Below are 18,513 nucleotides of genomic sequence, written 5' to 3' on the forward strand. Positions count from 1 at the left end.
GTGTAATAATGAAATGTGTCAATGTCTAGTAAGCAGTGCATGTTACACTTTTTGTGGGTGGTTCAGTCTCACTGCTAAAGTGGTCGAACCAATTATTTTTTAGATACCTACTGCAGAGTTACCTATTACACTTTATGTTCTAACTTCTCAGAATTTTAGTCCTATGAGATATAACCTCTTATTAATTACACTAGGACTAGGTGTGCTACTATATGTATAGATATTTTACAACTAGGTATACATTAAGTATAAAATTCGTATAAATATTTAATATTTAATCGTCTCAATATCCAAAGCTAGAGCCACCCTTCTTAAATATTATACGTCTTTTATATTGTTTCATCTGCAACCATCAATAAAAGTAGGTAGGTACAGTCGTACAAGTATTTTAATTGGTCGGCTCCCATTTCGCCGCCAAATTCTTAAATTATTTTTGTCTTAAAACATGGTTATGAATTTGTGATTTGAAAAGTGATAAATAGACACAGAGAAATATTTATCATTTGAAACGATCATGTAATGGATAAATATATAATACCTACTAAAAAAATATATTTAGTCTTATAGATTATAGAGGTACCTAGCTAGGTATAAATGACAAGCAATATTAATGCTTTAATTTTTACTTCGTCTACAGGCCCATAGTATTATATTCAACATTAATTACCTATACGTAAGAATTCACTGAGGTCTGAGAAATTAAAAGAAATAGAATTGACAGAATATTTAACCGTTATTTTAAACCTGTTGACAGCACTATAGTGAGTGCTGAGTGGTGACTCTTGAATACAAATAAATATTATATAATAAATAATTAGGTATTTTAATATTATATTTGATAACAAAATAATGATTCCGATATCCGGGGATTGTGGGAGCGTCTTGCCCTCCCACCATTCATCACTAGGCAATCGGACCTGTTACGTAGTCAGCCATATGTATTATGTATTAAACAATGTAAAGGTACCAATGTATATCAACTATACAGGTATACCTGCTCTATATTATGTAGGTACACTCTGCAGTCAGTACAGTACTCGTTCTTGCAGTTTGCAAATTACATTTACCCGGGTAGTCTATTAAAAACCACGTGTGATGGTGATGTATAGTATTGGAATCTATGTATGTTTTTTAGGTACCTGTGCCAAATTATGATAAACGAATTAATATGTAATATTTTATTAGGTATAATGTCCGTAATAATTATAATATAATTTGATCTTAAACCTATAATTTCCGTTGGCTATATTTACATATAGGTACCTATTTTTTTATACTTACGTGTGTTCCGCATAACTGCTTATTAGTTATTGGTATATCTAACTTGAAATGAGTAAGTACCCTCACTTAAATTATTAAAACTTATTTATATATAGTAGTTATAATCGATAAAATTAAAGTTTCTCAATACATATTTTTTAGGTAGGTAACAGGCACGTATACAAGGGAGGGTTTTAGGGGTTCAACCCCCCCCCCCCGAAAATTAATAGTTGTGTAGTTTATTTATATCATCATTCATCGATAAATATTGATTATAGTAATTTTTTTTATGAACCCTTCCGATTTTTTTTTGTGCGTGGCTGGTAGGTAGGTAGGTATTTAAACTTAAAACTATACGATATTTTTGATATTAAGAATTCTGAACTCCAAAGAAAATTTGTGTAGACTTAAAACAATAATGCGCAAATACAGTGCATATTAAACTAATACTTGTTAATTTGTAAGATATACCTATAACCTACTTAATATAGACTATATAAGCTATGTATATAATACCTGTATTATAATAATATATTATTTATTAGACTTGTTAGTTGTCATAATATATCTACCCATAATATACATATTATATTGGTGGTAATTGGTAAAAAACAATACGGCAATAAACGACAAGGTAAAAAACGTCATAAATAAAATTATTTTCTAATATATAGGTGTATAGAAATTCGAAGGCACGCTTGTTGAAATAAACTTTACATTAAAATTAATTTTTGCACTTTAGGTTTTGATATTTGATTTAGTGACCTAACCCATTCCTGTGATAAATCAAATTTTATCGTTAAAAATGTAATCGTAAAACCTTTCCGGTTTCGTTAACCTAACCTAGCCGGTAGCCACCTAAGTAGGTACCTACACGTAGTTGCGATGAACTAAGTCACGACGATAATAATAATATTAATAATAGAGAACATAATAGATTTCTCCTTGTTCGTAAAAAGTTTTTACTAAAAACCTATTACTTATTGAGTAGGTATGATTAATTTTTAATTTACAACTTTGGATGTTATTATAAGATTATGGATATAAAGTATAAACTATAGATACGAGCATACGACTTCCATTTAATTTGTCTAATTAGCATCATCATTGCAGTTACATATCGATTTCGAACTCGATACATTAAATTTTTTTTTTTTTTGAAAATATGGAAATAATTAAATCAAACAAATGTGAGTTCAACATTTGTTGGGAGCGATATTCATACATCTTAACTTAAAAATTGACTTGTTATATGGTTTATTTTTATTATTATTTACTTATTTAATTTAACAATTGACTTAAAATATACTTCTACTTAAACTAATATTTAGAATTTTAAGTAAAATTTATTTGTGGTTTCTTATCCTTATCGTTTATTGCCATATGTTTTTATTTACCTATCGTTTTTTCTTAGATTCTATTATATTATAGACACGTATACAGGGGGAGGGGGGGTTGCGTCATGTAAGTCAAAAGACGTAGGTACGTATATGGATATAGTTAATAGTATCACTAGTCATTATACTAGATTATCTACTATAAGAATACGTATACCTAATAGTAGAGGTGATTATGTTAATGTAAATAATTTAAAGTCAACAATTATTTTCTTGAAAAGTGTTGTTAATAATATTGTTAAAGAAACATTTTTATGCTTGAACATCCAAGTTATCGTTGGAATTTAAATGTCAAACGCTCAAATTAGTATTTATGGAATTACAATTAACTTTTTATTATAATTCTTACTATAAAACTTTATATGGAACTTTGTATTTAGATTTTAAACCTTAAGAAGGTATTAATATTATAAATTGTATGCATTTTCAACTACAAAATAATTAGCAAATTTTCGTAATTTTGAATTTTGATAAATGTTATCAATATATAATATGTATATATATTCTAACTTTAAACGTTTATAAAAATGTTCTAGATTTATGATCAACTTGTTCTTTAAATTCCAGTATTAACAATTTATGAGGAACCTTGTTCTAAATATTCAAGTCTTTATAACTTGGAAGTTGGAAAACTGTCACTTTGACGGTCTGATAAAAAGGTACCTACATTGCAGTCCGCAGAATGTGGAAATTTTGTATTATGGCATATTGTAAAATATATAAGTTATATGCCTAAGTATAGTAAGTATATATAATATTGTAGGAAAGTTTACACGAAATAGATGGTAGTATATTATGTTAATAGGAGTCTGAAAAACAGGCCCAAAATACTCAGAGAAATGAGAGGCAGATTTTGAAGGATTATTTGCTGTCGAGTCTAGGTATACTGCACAGAAATTGGGATTGGTCAAGATAGTCAGTTTATTATTATTTATTAATATAGTAATATGTATAAAGTCTTTAAACAAATATATATACATATATAATCATTATGAATACTTTTTTAGGTTAGCTATAATGTATAATATATGTATAATAATTAAATATTAATAGTCAATAGTCATTATATAAAACGATATGTTTAATTTATTAAGTGCATAAGCGATAAACTATGGACTCTGGTGGTAGGTAAATAAAAATTATATTGACACTAAAATGCTGATCATAAATAATTGTTATAATAAATTTAGTTAAAACCACGGTATATTATAATATACCGTGGTTAAAACGAATCCATAAATACGCCAATTTCATAGAATAAAAAAGATATTCTAAAACAAAATTATAATCACTATAAAAATGTTTAAGACTATTGCGAGTATTTATTATTTTATTAATATTTAAATTATTTTAGTAGAGAATATCTTTTTTTAAATACCTGGTTAAATTTAATTATTTCGACTTTCCGAGCCAGATTATATATAAAAAAGTTATATAGTTATATATTTATAGATGAATACTTTATTCAAAAGGTAATTGTACATATTATAAACGTGGAATTACGTACATATTATGTATGTGGTGTTCGTTCTAGATGGGAGCTTGCTCTCACTCAGGAACCCATTCTAGTCTCCAGGTGACGAAATACCCAATATTCATTTATCTAGTAAGTATTGCGTATTAGATAAATCTATAGCAAAGTACATATACTAATGTAGCTATGTAGGTTAGTATAATAGATATAATATATTGCATAAGATCTTCCAGGAAAATATGAAATAACTCTAAAAGAAGCCTAAAATGTATTTAAAACATTTTTTTATTGAAAACAAAAAATATATTATATGACATTATTACATTAACGGCAACTACACGTTGTAAACTAGTTCTAGAATCCATAATTACTAGATGATAGTTCGATCAGTTAATTGTGTTTAATAATATCTATAGTTCTGTCAAATTTTACGGTTTTCCTAATTCCTGGTTAGGTTTAACTTACACAGTAGGTATAGGTTCGTGAATAAAATTTATTATTTATAAAAGATATTTAATTATTAGCTACTATTATGATATTATTGATATTATAATATACAAATCGACTAAATCGTATTACCTACATAAAACAAGTGTCCATTCAGAATTAATTTAAATTAAACTCTATACTCTATTCTTACTAGTTATTTGTTTATAAATATAATAATAATTATTTACATAAGCCAAATTATTTTCGTTAGTAAACTAATACGTGATATTATTTCTATTTAATTGGGCTTTAACCGATCATTTGGGTCTTATAACAGTTATAATAGAGCAACATAATCTCAGTTATAATAACTTAAATATAATAGATTATAATATACAAGGATAGCAGAGATAACATTTTTTTCTAGAAAATATATAATAAATATTTAATGTGCATATCAGTTTTTTAATTGGTACATCGTTCAGAGTTTATTAATTGTCATATCTATACTGTCGTCATTCGTTCCGTAACATATTAAAGTGAAATGGTCATTGTCAACGTAGATTTCCTATTATTTATATTTTTTTTATAAAAATTGTTGTTTTAAGTTAGTTTTATGTTTGAAATAATTGGATATTAAACTATTTATTTAAGTTACGTTGAATTTCATTAAAAAAACTCAAGTCAAGACTATAAAATTACAACAAATTATTTACCAAATATCTAGACAGTAAGTACAGTTTTTTCTTAAAATATGAACAATTATAAATTTTAAATTTTTTACATTTCTTAAAATAGCTAATAAACATTTTATAATGTTACAATATCAATACATTATTATAGTGATTAATGATAGAATAAGTTCATTTATTTTTATATACTTATCACTTAGCATTTTAAAAACATTTTATATGAATTAAATTAATTAATAATTTGAGTAGGTATATAAAGGTAATTTAATATTATAAGAAATTTTGTTTTGACACACTAACATTACGAGTATAGGTATATGTAATGTATATACAATAAATATATTATAGTAGTACATCGTACCAATTTTTTGTAAATTTGAATAGGTACTGTAGTAAAATTTAAAATATGTTTAATAAAAATCAAAATTGTATTATTTAGGTTTATACAAATTTATATTTTAATGCATTTTATAAAATGTCTTGTCAAGTGTCAATATTTAAACTATTTAAAATAGTTAATAACTGTATTTTTAATAAAAATTATCTGTTGGTTACCTTAGTCCGCTCACTTGTTCAAAACTTTAAATGCATAAATTAAATGGCTAAGCACTATAATAATAAGAAGAAATAACTAAGAAGCTTGTTAAAATCTTTAATGTTAAAAGATTACAAGATTTAAATTTGAAAACTATTTTCTTATGTTTTTACAATTTTTTTTGTGTACATTTTTTTAACTCCGAGGTTACCTACACCTACTCAAAAGTTTGAAATTAGATAAGCTCTTTGACTTTTCACTAACAGTGCTATAAATATTTTGATTATATATAAGCACATTTAAACTTTAAACACATTTTAACACAACATTTAAATGTAACTATATACAGATACTTTATCAATTATTAAATAATTTTTCAATGTGGCTCATTACTGCTATTGTTTATACTACAATATAATCTTCTGAACATACTAACACATTAGGTTACATTCATAAATATACATTATAACTATGTAATTATTGCAGCATTATCTGTATTTAGAATAATTAATAATAAATATATATTTTATTATTTATACTTGGTAACTGAAAATGACTAACTTGTGTTCCGACGAATAGATTAGTATAGTTGCGATATTTTTTTCTTTGAATGATTATACTTAATAAGTTCTGAAAATTTGTAAAAAAAAAAATAATAATAATTTAATTAACGTATTAGTATAATATGACCTTAAATTATTAGTAGATTTCAATGTTTTGCGATTCTTATTTTTTACATGATTCTGCATTTTTATACCTCGTCAGATTCCTGTTTGTAATTTATTACTATATTCATGTACTTCCTTAACTCTCGACCAACTTATGTGGTTGGATTAGGATCATCTATAATTGTAATTTCTTTTTTTGAATAACTATGTAGTATAAGTAGAATTAAGTATAACAATATTAGTAGGTAAATTACCATAGAATAAATTCCACTATCTATATCTGCAAGCCATTATAAATGTAAATAATTTGGGTAGATACCACTAAAATTCACTGGTGTCTAGTAATATAAATAATACCATTAATTATAAATACTACTTATCGGTTAAGTACACTATACATGTGTTAATTTTTAATAGAGTGACTTAATTTCTATTCTAATCTACAAATAATTGCCTAATAACGAGCTTCTCGTAAATAAATCATCGCAATCATATCGGTGTGAATTTTATTTTACCAATCCCCATAAAATATTGTGCTTACCCACCGTCTCATCTCTAACAGATAATATTTTTCGAATACTTACTTAGTCTGTATGAACTAACTTCAAATGCTTATAAATTCGATTTATAATTTAATATTACGTATTTTTATTTTTTATTTTGGTAACTGGTAAAAAGTAAGATTGTAAGAACTATTTTTGTGAGGAATCATATTATATTAAATGTTTAAATTTTAGCTATGAAAATTGATCGTTTTATATATTTCAAAAAATAAAATAATTTTAAAAATTTCACAATTTTGATAAATTTTGCTAACATTTGACTTAAACGTTTATAAAAAAAATCATATACCTACTACCCAGATAGCAAGAAATTGTTTTTTTATGTCAAAAAAATATTTTATTTTTAATGATATCATTAAATTATAATTGTTACAGTTTCATTATAATAATGTATTTTAAATATTTATAAATCACTAAAAGAAAAATTTATATAGGTAGATGAAATTTCGTATTAAATATTCAATAGTTTTTTAACTGTATGAATTATATTTATCAACATAATAAAAAAAAAAAATTTAAAGTTTTTAATTTTCGACGATATAACTCTATCAGTATTGTATCGTTTAATACAGTTCTTGATTTATGTATGTGTGAAAAATGTATGATTGCGTATTTAATGAGCGATTATTATAGAACACAATGAAAAAATAATTCGTTGTAACATAAAATTATTTTTTAGTTAAAAAGGCTTCCAAATTACTTCTTTATTTCTTTGAAATCGAGACATTTATGTTGTGAAACTTTTAGCGGGAATATAAATTATTTTTTATAAACTGCTGTATAGGCTGAGAGTGTATAATATAATATATCCCTTGGAAGAAATTGACTTTTTCAGCTGCTTTTATCTGAACGGTTTGTTATGGTGTGTTATCATTTTTATTATCTAAGCGATTGATAAACCGGCATGTGTCAAATCATTATTCATAACGTTTAAGTATTTTATAATTTATTTTCATTTTGATATCGCGAAAAAATGAATTTTCTTTTCTATTTAGTACCTTTATATTTACGCTACAATTATTCATATTCGTTTATTACCGTCGATCCGCTTGTTAAAATCATTCTCAAAACGATTTAGGTAGACATCGTTTGACATACCATCAACATGTTGTCCAAAAACGAATCTTCATTCATTTTTCAAATTGAGTGAGTTTGTTATACATTTTATAGCATAAAAACGAGTATTACATTTAGGGTAAAATATTTAAAATACACGAACAAAATAATTCAGGATACTATAGATGGCATACATACATGTTTTCTCGTTATCCATCAATTTTTGCTAAATTCGTGGAGATAGCGAAAATGTATAAAATATCCAATATTCAAAATTAGAATTACGCCAAAGTTAATAAAAATAATTATGCATGCGTGTTTTTAAAATTTTGAAGTTCCTATTAAACAACTTACAATGAATTTCGAATTTAATTTTAAGCTTTATTTTTTAATTTTCTTTAATCATTAACATCAATTTTAATAATTGTGTATCTAATGCATAATTTCAAAATAAACTAGAATAGGTAGTAGGTACATTAAATAATTTTAAATTGCACAAAAATAGCCAAAATATTTTGAAAATAATATAGTGTTTTATATTCAGTAAATACTAATATAAATAATTGATGAATATTTAAAGTTATTTTTAAGTTTGAAGAAAAATTATTATTTTTGATTTTTGAAAATTGATTAAATTGCAGTGATAGTTTAATGTATAAATATTCATTGTTCTCAAATATTTTGTAAATAATAATTGGAAATTTTTCTTTTGAGTTTTCACCACTCCTCAAAATTGAAAATTTAATAAGTACCATTTAGATCTAATTTGCTACAGGAAACTGCAAGAACTAATATTAAAGTGTAATATTAATATACTTTTACTGTTCAAAAGACTGATAAATGATAACAAACACAAAAATAAATGTTTAAAAAGAAGAAAAGTAGGTTACTGTAAAGTGTAAAGTCGATATCTAGTGCACTGGCGAGTACTGTGGCGCCATTTTTTTTTGTTGTTTTTTTTTTTGGTGAGGGGGGGCAATTTGTACATTTGCTTCAGTCTAGTATTGAGCTTAACCTCAAGTCAGAACATTTAAAAATATAAATACATTTTTTTAAAAGCCATGGTAGTGAATGTTAATAAAAATTTAAAAATCTAGGAAATACAGATAACTGAGCAGCCGAATATTAGGATGCTCGCTCTTATTCGCTTTGATAAAACGTGTGATTTACCGAGTCCGCCGTCATCTACTATAAATGTACTATTAATAGGTACCGTATAGTATATTAATATGCCGTTTGTGACTAAATACATGGTGATAATGTTAATATACGAGTACGATAACGTAAATTGAAAAAACTGATTAGAGAAATAAATAATATACCTAATTTCACAGCCTACAGGTCACTATCGTCAGTAGTCTGTGTTTATCATTAACCGAGTCGTGTGCGCGCGAGTACGTAGTGTGTTTTAAAAACGTTTACGTTGGATTTTTATAATATTATTAATTCTGAAATCTCTAGTATAGAATTTTTTCAAAACTATGTATTATCGCCAAAATAACACAAAATTGATAATTGCGAAAAATGTGGTGGTGCTACTAAAATGTGTACACGAAAAAAGTGATTAGTATCTGTAGAGACGCAAAAATATAAATCTATCTGGTGCGTTGTTAAAGGGTGCCAAACTTTCAAATAAATTCGTTCAAATAATTTATTTATTGCTTACACCAACCTTAATTTTAGTTGTCATTCAAACCTAAGTTTGGGTCAGATGTTAGAAATGATTTATTTTTGTACAAATGATTGTGGAACAAATTGTGTTTAATATAAATGAAACAAATATGAAATACCTAATTACCTATAGTTTTTTAAATTAAAATTATATATTTTAACCTATATTTATTTATAATTGTTATTTCACTAAACATTTACTGTTTTCCTGATAAATCACACGTTTTACTAATGCTTATACGTATAATGCTATGTGATTATGTAACATTTTTGTAATTCCGTTGAATAATGGTGATTATCAACAAAATTTCACTTTCCTTCAATATTTTTTAATAAAACTAGTTGATATTTAGCATTATTATTTTTATTTATGGGTGACGATCTATATATACTTGTATGTAACTAAGTCAGCTTAAAAAATTGGAGTGAGTAAATTAGTAAATCGCAGTAAGTGGTTACCCTGGTCGAGTGACTTGAGTATACCTCGTCATCGAGTAAATCACTGTAATGTAAGTGTTGAATTTAAAATATTTAAATTCAATGATAATTCATTTTATACAAAATACGATTTCTGAGTAAAAACTTATAATTTATACAATTTCTAAGTATATTTTATGATATATTTATATTGCTATTACAAATGTATTTTATTGTTAGTATTGCGGTAAGTTGAATTATTACTTTTTGCTTTTAATTTAATACATTTATCATATTATTAATATTTAATTATTATAATAGTATAATTAGTATATAAATTATATTCATATCATATAATATTTTTTATTAATTTTTAAATTAATACAGACTTAACAGTAGAACGGAGTGAAAAAGTTAATAGAATAAGATTAATCTAAATGTTTTGAAAATGTCTTAATATTTATAAAATATAATAATATACGTATAAAAGTTTGAATCTTCATCAAATAATATTTTTGAAATACAACTATAAATAACTTAATTTATTTTTCTTTGTTTAAATATTTTTAGATTTTTGGTTTTATTATGAATGTACTTATAAGGAACCTTGTATTCAATTTTCAAGTTTAAAAAAAAACATTCAAAAAATAAATTTAAAAAAATGTTTACATTTTTTATCTTCAAAATAATTTGCACTTTTTAATGTTTTTGACGAATCTACGGCTATAAGTTGTTGCATAAAAGTTCCTGTTATTTACGGATATTTAAAAAAAAGTATTGTACCTACATAATTAGATTAATTAGATTTTGAGTTTAAAATTGAAGCACTTTTTCTACTGTAAAAAATGTTTCCCATGGACAAAATAAGACATACATTGTTAAATTTGTATATTTATTGCATCAATCTATTTCTCTAGATTCCATTAATAATAATCTAACAAATGTACATTTTTTAGATTTTAATCAGAGGTGTATATTTTTTGTTTATTATTGTATTATTGCTATTTCTTAATGGAGACATTTGTTTCAATTTTGAACATTGAGAGTGGTTTCTGAAGGAACTAGTCAAATATAGAGAATTATTAGAATTTTTCTAAATAATAGGATTATAGGAATAACAAAGTCCTAAGATAAACGCGTGGCTCTGCTTGAACTATAAATGGATGACATTTAATATTTTCTACTTATTTAATTTTTGTTGATGTATGTTTTGTTTTACGGTAAAAAAAAAAATTATAAAAATAATAAAAGATTCCTCATAAGTTGGTTAACAATAATTTAAAAGTATAGTACCTAAATAGTAAATATTATTGTCTTTAAAGTAAACTGACAACAAAATTTCTAAAAATCTCGAACATTTACAAATAACTCTATAGTAAAATATCAAATTTCATTAAGTTTTTAATTGTATAACGCTTGAATATTTAACACAATTTTATTAAAGTCGCTTATAAATTATTTTTATAACAATTTAAAATACCTAGATATAATCATAATTATATTAAGAACATTTGAAATTCAAATAATGACTATTATAAATTTTATATTTAAACAAAAATAATGATTTTTCCTTAGTTAGTTTTATATACGTAGAACTAATAATTTTAAACTTTTCAGCATTATTTCGTATTCATTATTATTATTGTCTTTGTCTACACATCCACAATGACATTTTCAAAATATTTTTTGTTACTATTATTACTTAAAATATTATAAATATAATACGAGTATAAGAGGAATTATTTTAAGAAATAAAATCTAACCTATTCGTTTCCATCCCTCAATAACGTTTTTTACATACATTTACTGATTTACTTATTTATAAAACCCATTATAACCTTTTTTAATCGAATTTTATACACACTATAAATTATTAAAATATGATTGTTGTTAATTTTATACTTATCGGTAAATTGCAGTTATATACTTGCACGTGTGAAAATGCGTTTTATATGCATTATTAAATATTAACAATTTTGTTTACTAATTATTGTATTTGTACTGAATTTTTTTATAGATCTTGTAGAAAGGCTGCAGTCAGTATTATGTTAGATGTAAATATAATAAATCAAACAGTCTTTATACAACAGATAAAGCCGTAATTGATCGAACAATTGATGTGATTTTTATAGTAATATTGGTAAATAGTAGATTTATTATATGAAACGAAAACTTTAAATTGGTAAAAAAAAAACAATTCTTATATTTCAGCATTTGGGCGTTTGTGCAAAGATGTAAAATCAACTTATATTAATTAATCTATGTACTTTTTAGGTAAGTTATTTCATTATATATAACCAAATATATAATTTAGGTTAAATAATATTAGTGGGTATGAAATGTTTAAAACATTTCTTATACTTTTATGATAGTGAAATATATAGATAAATTAACCAGAGTTATTGAGTTGGTAATTTATCTTTATACACTTCTGTAAAAATACATAAAATGGTAATTAAACTTTGTAAAATTATAGGAAAGAAAATAAGGATAGTGTAAATCTGCGGAGTAGACTCAATAACTCTAGAATATTATATGTATATGATATATGTACTGATTTACACGGTAAAGGATTTAAAACATAATATAAGAACTATGAAGTTCAGGACGAAATATTTGGAAAATATGAATATTATGACTATAGAGACTAGAACAGTCTAATAAGAATTGTTAGGTTAAAAATGATACAAACAAAAAGGGTAGACTGTATTCTTACTTATATAGTTACATTCTTACATTACAATTGTCACTTTTAAGTTTTAGTCGATATTGAATGAAAATAAGAATTTTGTAGAATTTTTAAACTTAGACATTTTTAAAGTTAGAATAATATTTTTTTTTAAACTTTAACACTCTATTTTTTTTTCTATATTTACTATTAAATCGACAAAAATATTATAATTTTATATTTCATGTTTAAAAATTTTATCTTTAATTTCTACATTGTTTTCATTTGAGAAACATTTTACTAAAGTATTTTTTGTCTGTAATACCCACTGATTATATGCGTGGTCAACGATACTCCATACCTTGATAACTATGTGACATATAATTATAATAATTATAATTATAGGCGAATGGCGTTGTTATGATAAGATTATTAGAATTATCTAAGGGAATTTGTTTACAAAATTTTGGCTAACATATTGTTCAAGGCTCGTGAGTGTTTAATTACGGTAATGTTGTGCTGCTCGTAGTTTTGAATGTTTTTAAAGCGTCTCAATAATTCTTCGCGACTATATAATAATATTATGTATATTTTATTGATCAATACCTTTAATTTATTAAAATACAAATTACATATATTTTTAAGTATAGGTACATCATGATGTTATATAATATATAACAATCATAGGTCCAAATGGTACAAATGTATTATGTACAATATATTTTTTGAGCGAGGGCTCGTAGAATATTTCGAACTGCAGTTTTCTATCCTTTTTTTGCAAATAGTCTAAAATCGTTTATTAAAATTTAAATCTGTTATATATATATTTATTTGTGTTTAATGTTAAAGTCAATTTAGTTTTATTAAAAACTAAATGTTCAACTTCATGACTATATTGAGGTCAAGTCAAGTTGTTTATCTTTTAAAATTAATATTATATAGAGTATAAACCTGCTATATTAAAATTTTGAATACCTATTACCTAATCTTCTTTTAATATGGTAGACCTAAAATTTTATATACCTATATAATATATAAAAGACGCTTTTTATAATAACACAGGTTACAGGTAAATTTTGTTATTTATTGAAACTTATCAACCTCATATTGATAATAATTATGTATTTTTTATTTTGTTTACTTTTAGTAGGTAGTTATATTTAAAGCATTATATTTCTGTATTTTTTAACTTTAAACACGAAAAATGCATGTTTTGTGGTGTATTGAACAAAAATAATTAGATTACTCCATTTTATTATGACGTCCCGATAATTTAAATTCCATATGAAATTAATTATAAATTGTATAATTCGTAATTTTGTTTTTGACGTCTTGGCAAAATACGTTTGAAATGTATTAAAAAATACTATATTATTTGACAATAAGACTAACAAAAGTAATTTAGCTTTAAAAATGTAGCTTAGATTCTCACCCATATTTATTTATTTTAAAATTGGAAGATGCTTAAATTTTACTAAATGATAGTATGGAAATTATTGGTAATTTCTAAAAATATTTTATCATGTTTTTAATGCATACCTATATATATATATGTATATTTTAACATTTTAAAAACCTTTGTGTTAAAGACAATTTGAAACATTTCTTTGTTCACTGATGGTTATATATTCATGGCTTTGCTCTTCAGCTTGCTATTAATTTAAATTTAAAATTACAACTTACAAGTATTAATAAATTGTGCTTGAAGATATAATGGATAGAATCGACTAATACTATATTGAACTAAACTAAAATAAAATGTAATATATAACCTACATTAAAGTTGTGTGTTATAGATAAATCTAAATACATTTTATACCATTTATTATTATAATATGTACCTATTTTTAATTTATTATTATATAAAAACAAAATATAAGTATTAATTGATAGAAACTACAATTTTATAATTTTAATAATAATGCAATAATTGTTAATATCTTTACTGTTATTTCAGATATTTATACATAGCAACTGACAGTCGTGAAATATAATTTAAGATGATTAAGATTACTCATATAAGTCATATTGAATCATTAATCGAAAAACATGAGACTCCTGTTAAAGCAAATTCGAAAGGAGATAAAAAGAATATTTTCATTTTATTGGTGTTGTATACCTTACAAGGAGTACCATTAGGATTATCCTTAGCAATACCAATTATTATACAAAACATGCACCTATCATCATTTAAAGAACAAGTATGTAAGATAATAGATAATTTGTATATAAAAAAAAAACTTGAAAGATAAAATAATAATTACATATTTTATACTATATGTATAGGCTAAATTTAGTTTAGCAGTATGGCCATTCAGTTTGAAGATTTTGTGGGCACCGTTAGTTGATTCTTTATTTATACGAAAATTGGGCCGTCGAAAATCATGGTTGATTCCAGTTCAATATTTCTTAGGTATAGACTATAAATAATTTTTTAAAATAATATATTACCAAAGAAACCAAAACAAAATAAGTGCAACTGAAAGATGCCTTAACAATTTTAATCATGTATTCATGTGTTTTGATTATTTTATAGGTATATTTTTCTTCATTACGGGTTATTATATAAACGAATGGCTAGATAATGGTAGTAAACTAAATATTAATGCTTTAACATTATTATTTTTTGTTTTAAATTTTCTTGCTGCCACTCAAGACATTATAGTAGACGGTTGGGCATTAACCATGTTAAAAAAGTTAGTGTTTATATCATCGATGAAAAAATAAATAAAAGTTGCTAAAATTGTTATTAATAAATTAGTACTAAATACTATCAATTCATTATGTTGTAGGCAAAATATTAGTTACGCTTCAATGTGTAATAGTGCCGGACAAACCTTCGGAATATTTTTGGGGTATAATTTGTCAGTTTTATTGATATCGGAATCGTTTTGGAACAAATGGTGGCGCACTTCGCCTCTACCAGATGGTATTATTACTTTACAAGGTAAGTACCTACTGATTTATTATCAAAGATATTATATTGTTAAATAATGTTTTGAGTATAATATATTAATATGTCATATTTTCCTAAAATATATACCTATTCAAAAAAACTTTTCTTGCTACGGTAGAAAATTAATCAAAAAAATATACGTTTTTGTTTAGTTCTTAATTTGCAAACCATGCATAATTAACAGAAATAATGTACCTTCAAAACAAATTATCTATATAATTAATAATTATGTATTCATGATATAAATTTATATGTATTCTGTAAATATTTTCCGTCGTCGATCTAATTACACAATAGCTATAGCTATATAGTAGCTACATTTATAATTACATTATACAGTTTTCAAAAAGAAGTGCAGGTAGTGTGGCGTGTCACGTGTAACCTTATAATTTAAACTACATGATAAATAAAAATAATAATATACTCATTGGCTATTTCTCACCATTCACGATCCATCGAATACGTCTAAAATTCAAAAATTTTTCCGTTATAACTCATTTTTTTAAAACTATTGTGAGTAATTCCAATACACCTCTGTCTATATATAACCTAAATACACATTTATTATGTTCCTGTATATATTATACATTATTATACCTAAATAAAATAAAGTAAAAATATAATTCTTTAATAATGATATTTTTTTCAGGATATTTTTATTTTTGGGGAATTATCTATATAGTCATTACCACATTGGTAGCCATATTTAAGTATGAAAAAGATTATTTAACAGAATTCGATGCCATTAATCTTGGCATTCTCAAAACATACTTGTTACTTTTCAGTATAATGAAATTACCTAGTATCAGAATGTTCACAATTATATTATTTACTATTAAAGTAAGTGTATTTTTTTTATTAAATTATTAAACAATATACTTATATAAACAACATTCAAATTAATTTAGATGAGTTTTTGTTCAGTCGATGCAGCATTCAAATTGAAACTTATAAATTGTGGAATTACCAAAGACGAAATTGCTTCAATAGATTTGTTAATTATACCTTTAAATATATGCTTACCGTTTTTAATTGCAAAATTTACATCGAAAGAAAAACCATTAAAAAATTATTTCAATACTATACCTTACCGGTAAAACCATCACTATAATTTTATTATGTTTATTAACTTACTACATAATTTGTATGTTTAATACTACATATTATTTTTTTAGATTATTATTTGGTGTAATTTTAGCAACTATCGCCTATTTAACACCTTATTTTTTGGTTCAGACAGGGTCATTACTAATCACGTACAAAGTATTTTTAGTGTTGATGTATAGTTTTCAACAGGTAAATAAATATATTTACTTATCGATTTTTAGTTTATGGTTGTCTATTAATTTTTTGATAGTTTTTATCCATTTCCGATAATTAATTAAATTGCTTAAAATTGAATTTATAATTAAATTATTTAAAAATGTATCTTATAGCTTCAATACTACTTAGGTTCCTTAATGGCTATCGGTGTCTAATTATACTTGTATTTTTAGCAGATATTTCGATTTTGACTATTAATATTGATTTATTTATAATTGATTTTATATAAATTTATATTTTTGTTCCTTTATAGTTGTTAATGTTCCACCCTAAATAGTTTATATATATTTATGTCTGGTTTAACTAATTTGTTACAAATATTTAATTGTTTTACTATTTTTGTAAACTCGAAAATACGTTTATTTTCATTTCAGTTAAGTGTGAATATTATGACATTGACGTCAATGGCATTTTATGCAAGTATAAGTGATCCAAAAATCGGAGGTACAAATATGACTCTGTTGGCAACTATATCTAATTTAGGAAATGCGTGGAGCAAAACTGGAGCTTTGTGGCTTATCGAATTACTAACTTTTAAACGATGTTCTAACGGCCCTAGACAATTTTGTTCATCATTAAATAATCAGAATGTAAGACAATAAAATAAACACCTAGGTATATTGCTTTTATGTTTAATTATCTGTTTATCTACAGGAAATGTGTAGTTTGTTTGGTGGAACCTGTGAAGTTTTTATCGACGGTTTTTATATAGAAACTATCATATGTACAATTTATGGAATAATATGGATTTTTATTTTTAGAAAAATCATAAATAATCTTCAATCCAAAAATGTAAAAGAATGGCACGTGGAAATTAAATCAAAAGAAATATATTGAGCTAATGCACCTGCTAAAATAGTTATATGATTATCATTGTTCAATAGAAAATTTAAAGGTTTTGCATTGCCTATATTTTAAATATGATTGTTCATAACATTTATGTTAATTAATATATTATAGTAATTAATATATTATAATATATTAATTAACCTACTTTGAATGTACCTATATTTTTTACGTTGATACAATTGTTAATAAATATATTTGATTTTGTTGTTCCTAATTCCTATTGCTATGTATGTTTTTATTTTCCTCGACTAGGTAAAACTATATACCTATTATATAATTTTTAATAAATCTATCAGTATGCATTTGGTAAAATTTTCTATTCTATTTTATTTTATTTATATTTCTGAATAGGTATGTTATTGATGCAATTTTTTCTGGGAATCAAAAATATACAGACATTTTTTAATATACTTATTATACAAGTATACAACCATGAACTAGGTTATATCATTGATTATAAATATTTATAAATTCAATGGCTATATTTACACTAAAACCATCCAATCTGAAAAAAATTACTAAATAACTACTATTTGAGATTGACTTACAAATGAT

The 18,513-nt window shown here is 24.1% G+C and overlaps 1 protein-coding gene across 10 annotated transcripts; it reads left to right on the forward strand.

The window, feature by feature from the left end:
• Positions 1-1,056: 1,056 nt before the first annotated feature.
• On the forward strand, positions 1,057-18,172 carry LOC114123075 (acetyl-coenzyme A transporter 1-like). Of its 10 annotated transcripts, none has more exons than XM_050197327.1 (12): positions 1,057-1,333; positions 12,180-12,302; positions 12,374-12,436; positions 14,788-15,031; positions 15,117-15,243; positions 15,367-15,526; positions 15,623-15,777; positions 16,436-16,626; positions 16,695-16,879; positions 16,962-17,082; positions 17,484-17,699; positions 17,764-18,172. In XM_050197327.1, exons 4-12 carry the CDS (start codon positions 14,831-14,833, stop codon positions 17,944-17,946), a joined length of 1,539 nt encoding a protein of 512 aa, XP_050053284.1. In that variant the 5' UTR covers positions 1,057-1,333; positions 12,180-12,302; positions 12,374-12,436; positions 14,788-14,830; the 3' UTR covers positions 17,947-18,172. The 10 variants fall into 10 exon arrangements, with proteins under 10 accessions (XP_050053284.1, XP_050053283.1, XP_050053286.1 ...); XM_050197326.1 differs by lacking the exon at positions 1,057-1,333 and adding an exon at positions 3,224-3,316; XM_050197324.1 differs by lacking the exon at positions 1,057-1,333 and adding an exon at positions 5,084-5,290.
• Positions 18,173-18,513: the final 341 nt, after the last annotated feature.

The sequence above is a fragment of the Aphis gossypii genome, chromosome 1, assembly GCF_020184175.1.
Source record: "Aphis gossypii isolate Hap1 chromosome 1, ASM2018417v2, whole genome shotgun sequence".
NCBI classification, from domain to species: domain Eukaryota; kingdom Metazoa; phylum Arthropoda; class Insecta; order Hemiptera; family Aphididae; genus Aphis; species Aphis gossypii.

Excerpts from the sequence above, each read along its gene's own strand:
- LOC114123075 (XM_050197327.1), top strand. The coding sequence starts at position 14,831 with ATGATTAAGATTACTCATATAAGTCATATTGAATCATTAATCGAAAAA. Across the intron at positions 15,032-15,116 it reads TATCATCATTTAAAGAACAA|GCTAAATTTAGTTTAGCAGT; the intron begins GTATGTAAGATA and ends CTATATGTATAG. Across the intron at positions 15,778-16,435 it reads TGGTATTATTACTTTACAAG|GATATTTTTATTTTTGGGGA; the intron begins GTAAGTACCTAC and ends TATTTTTTTCAG.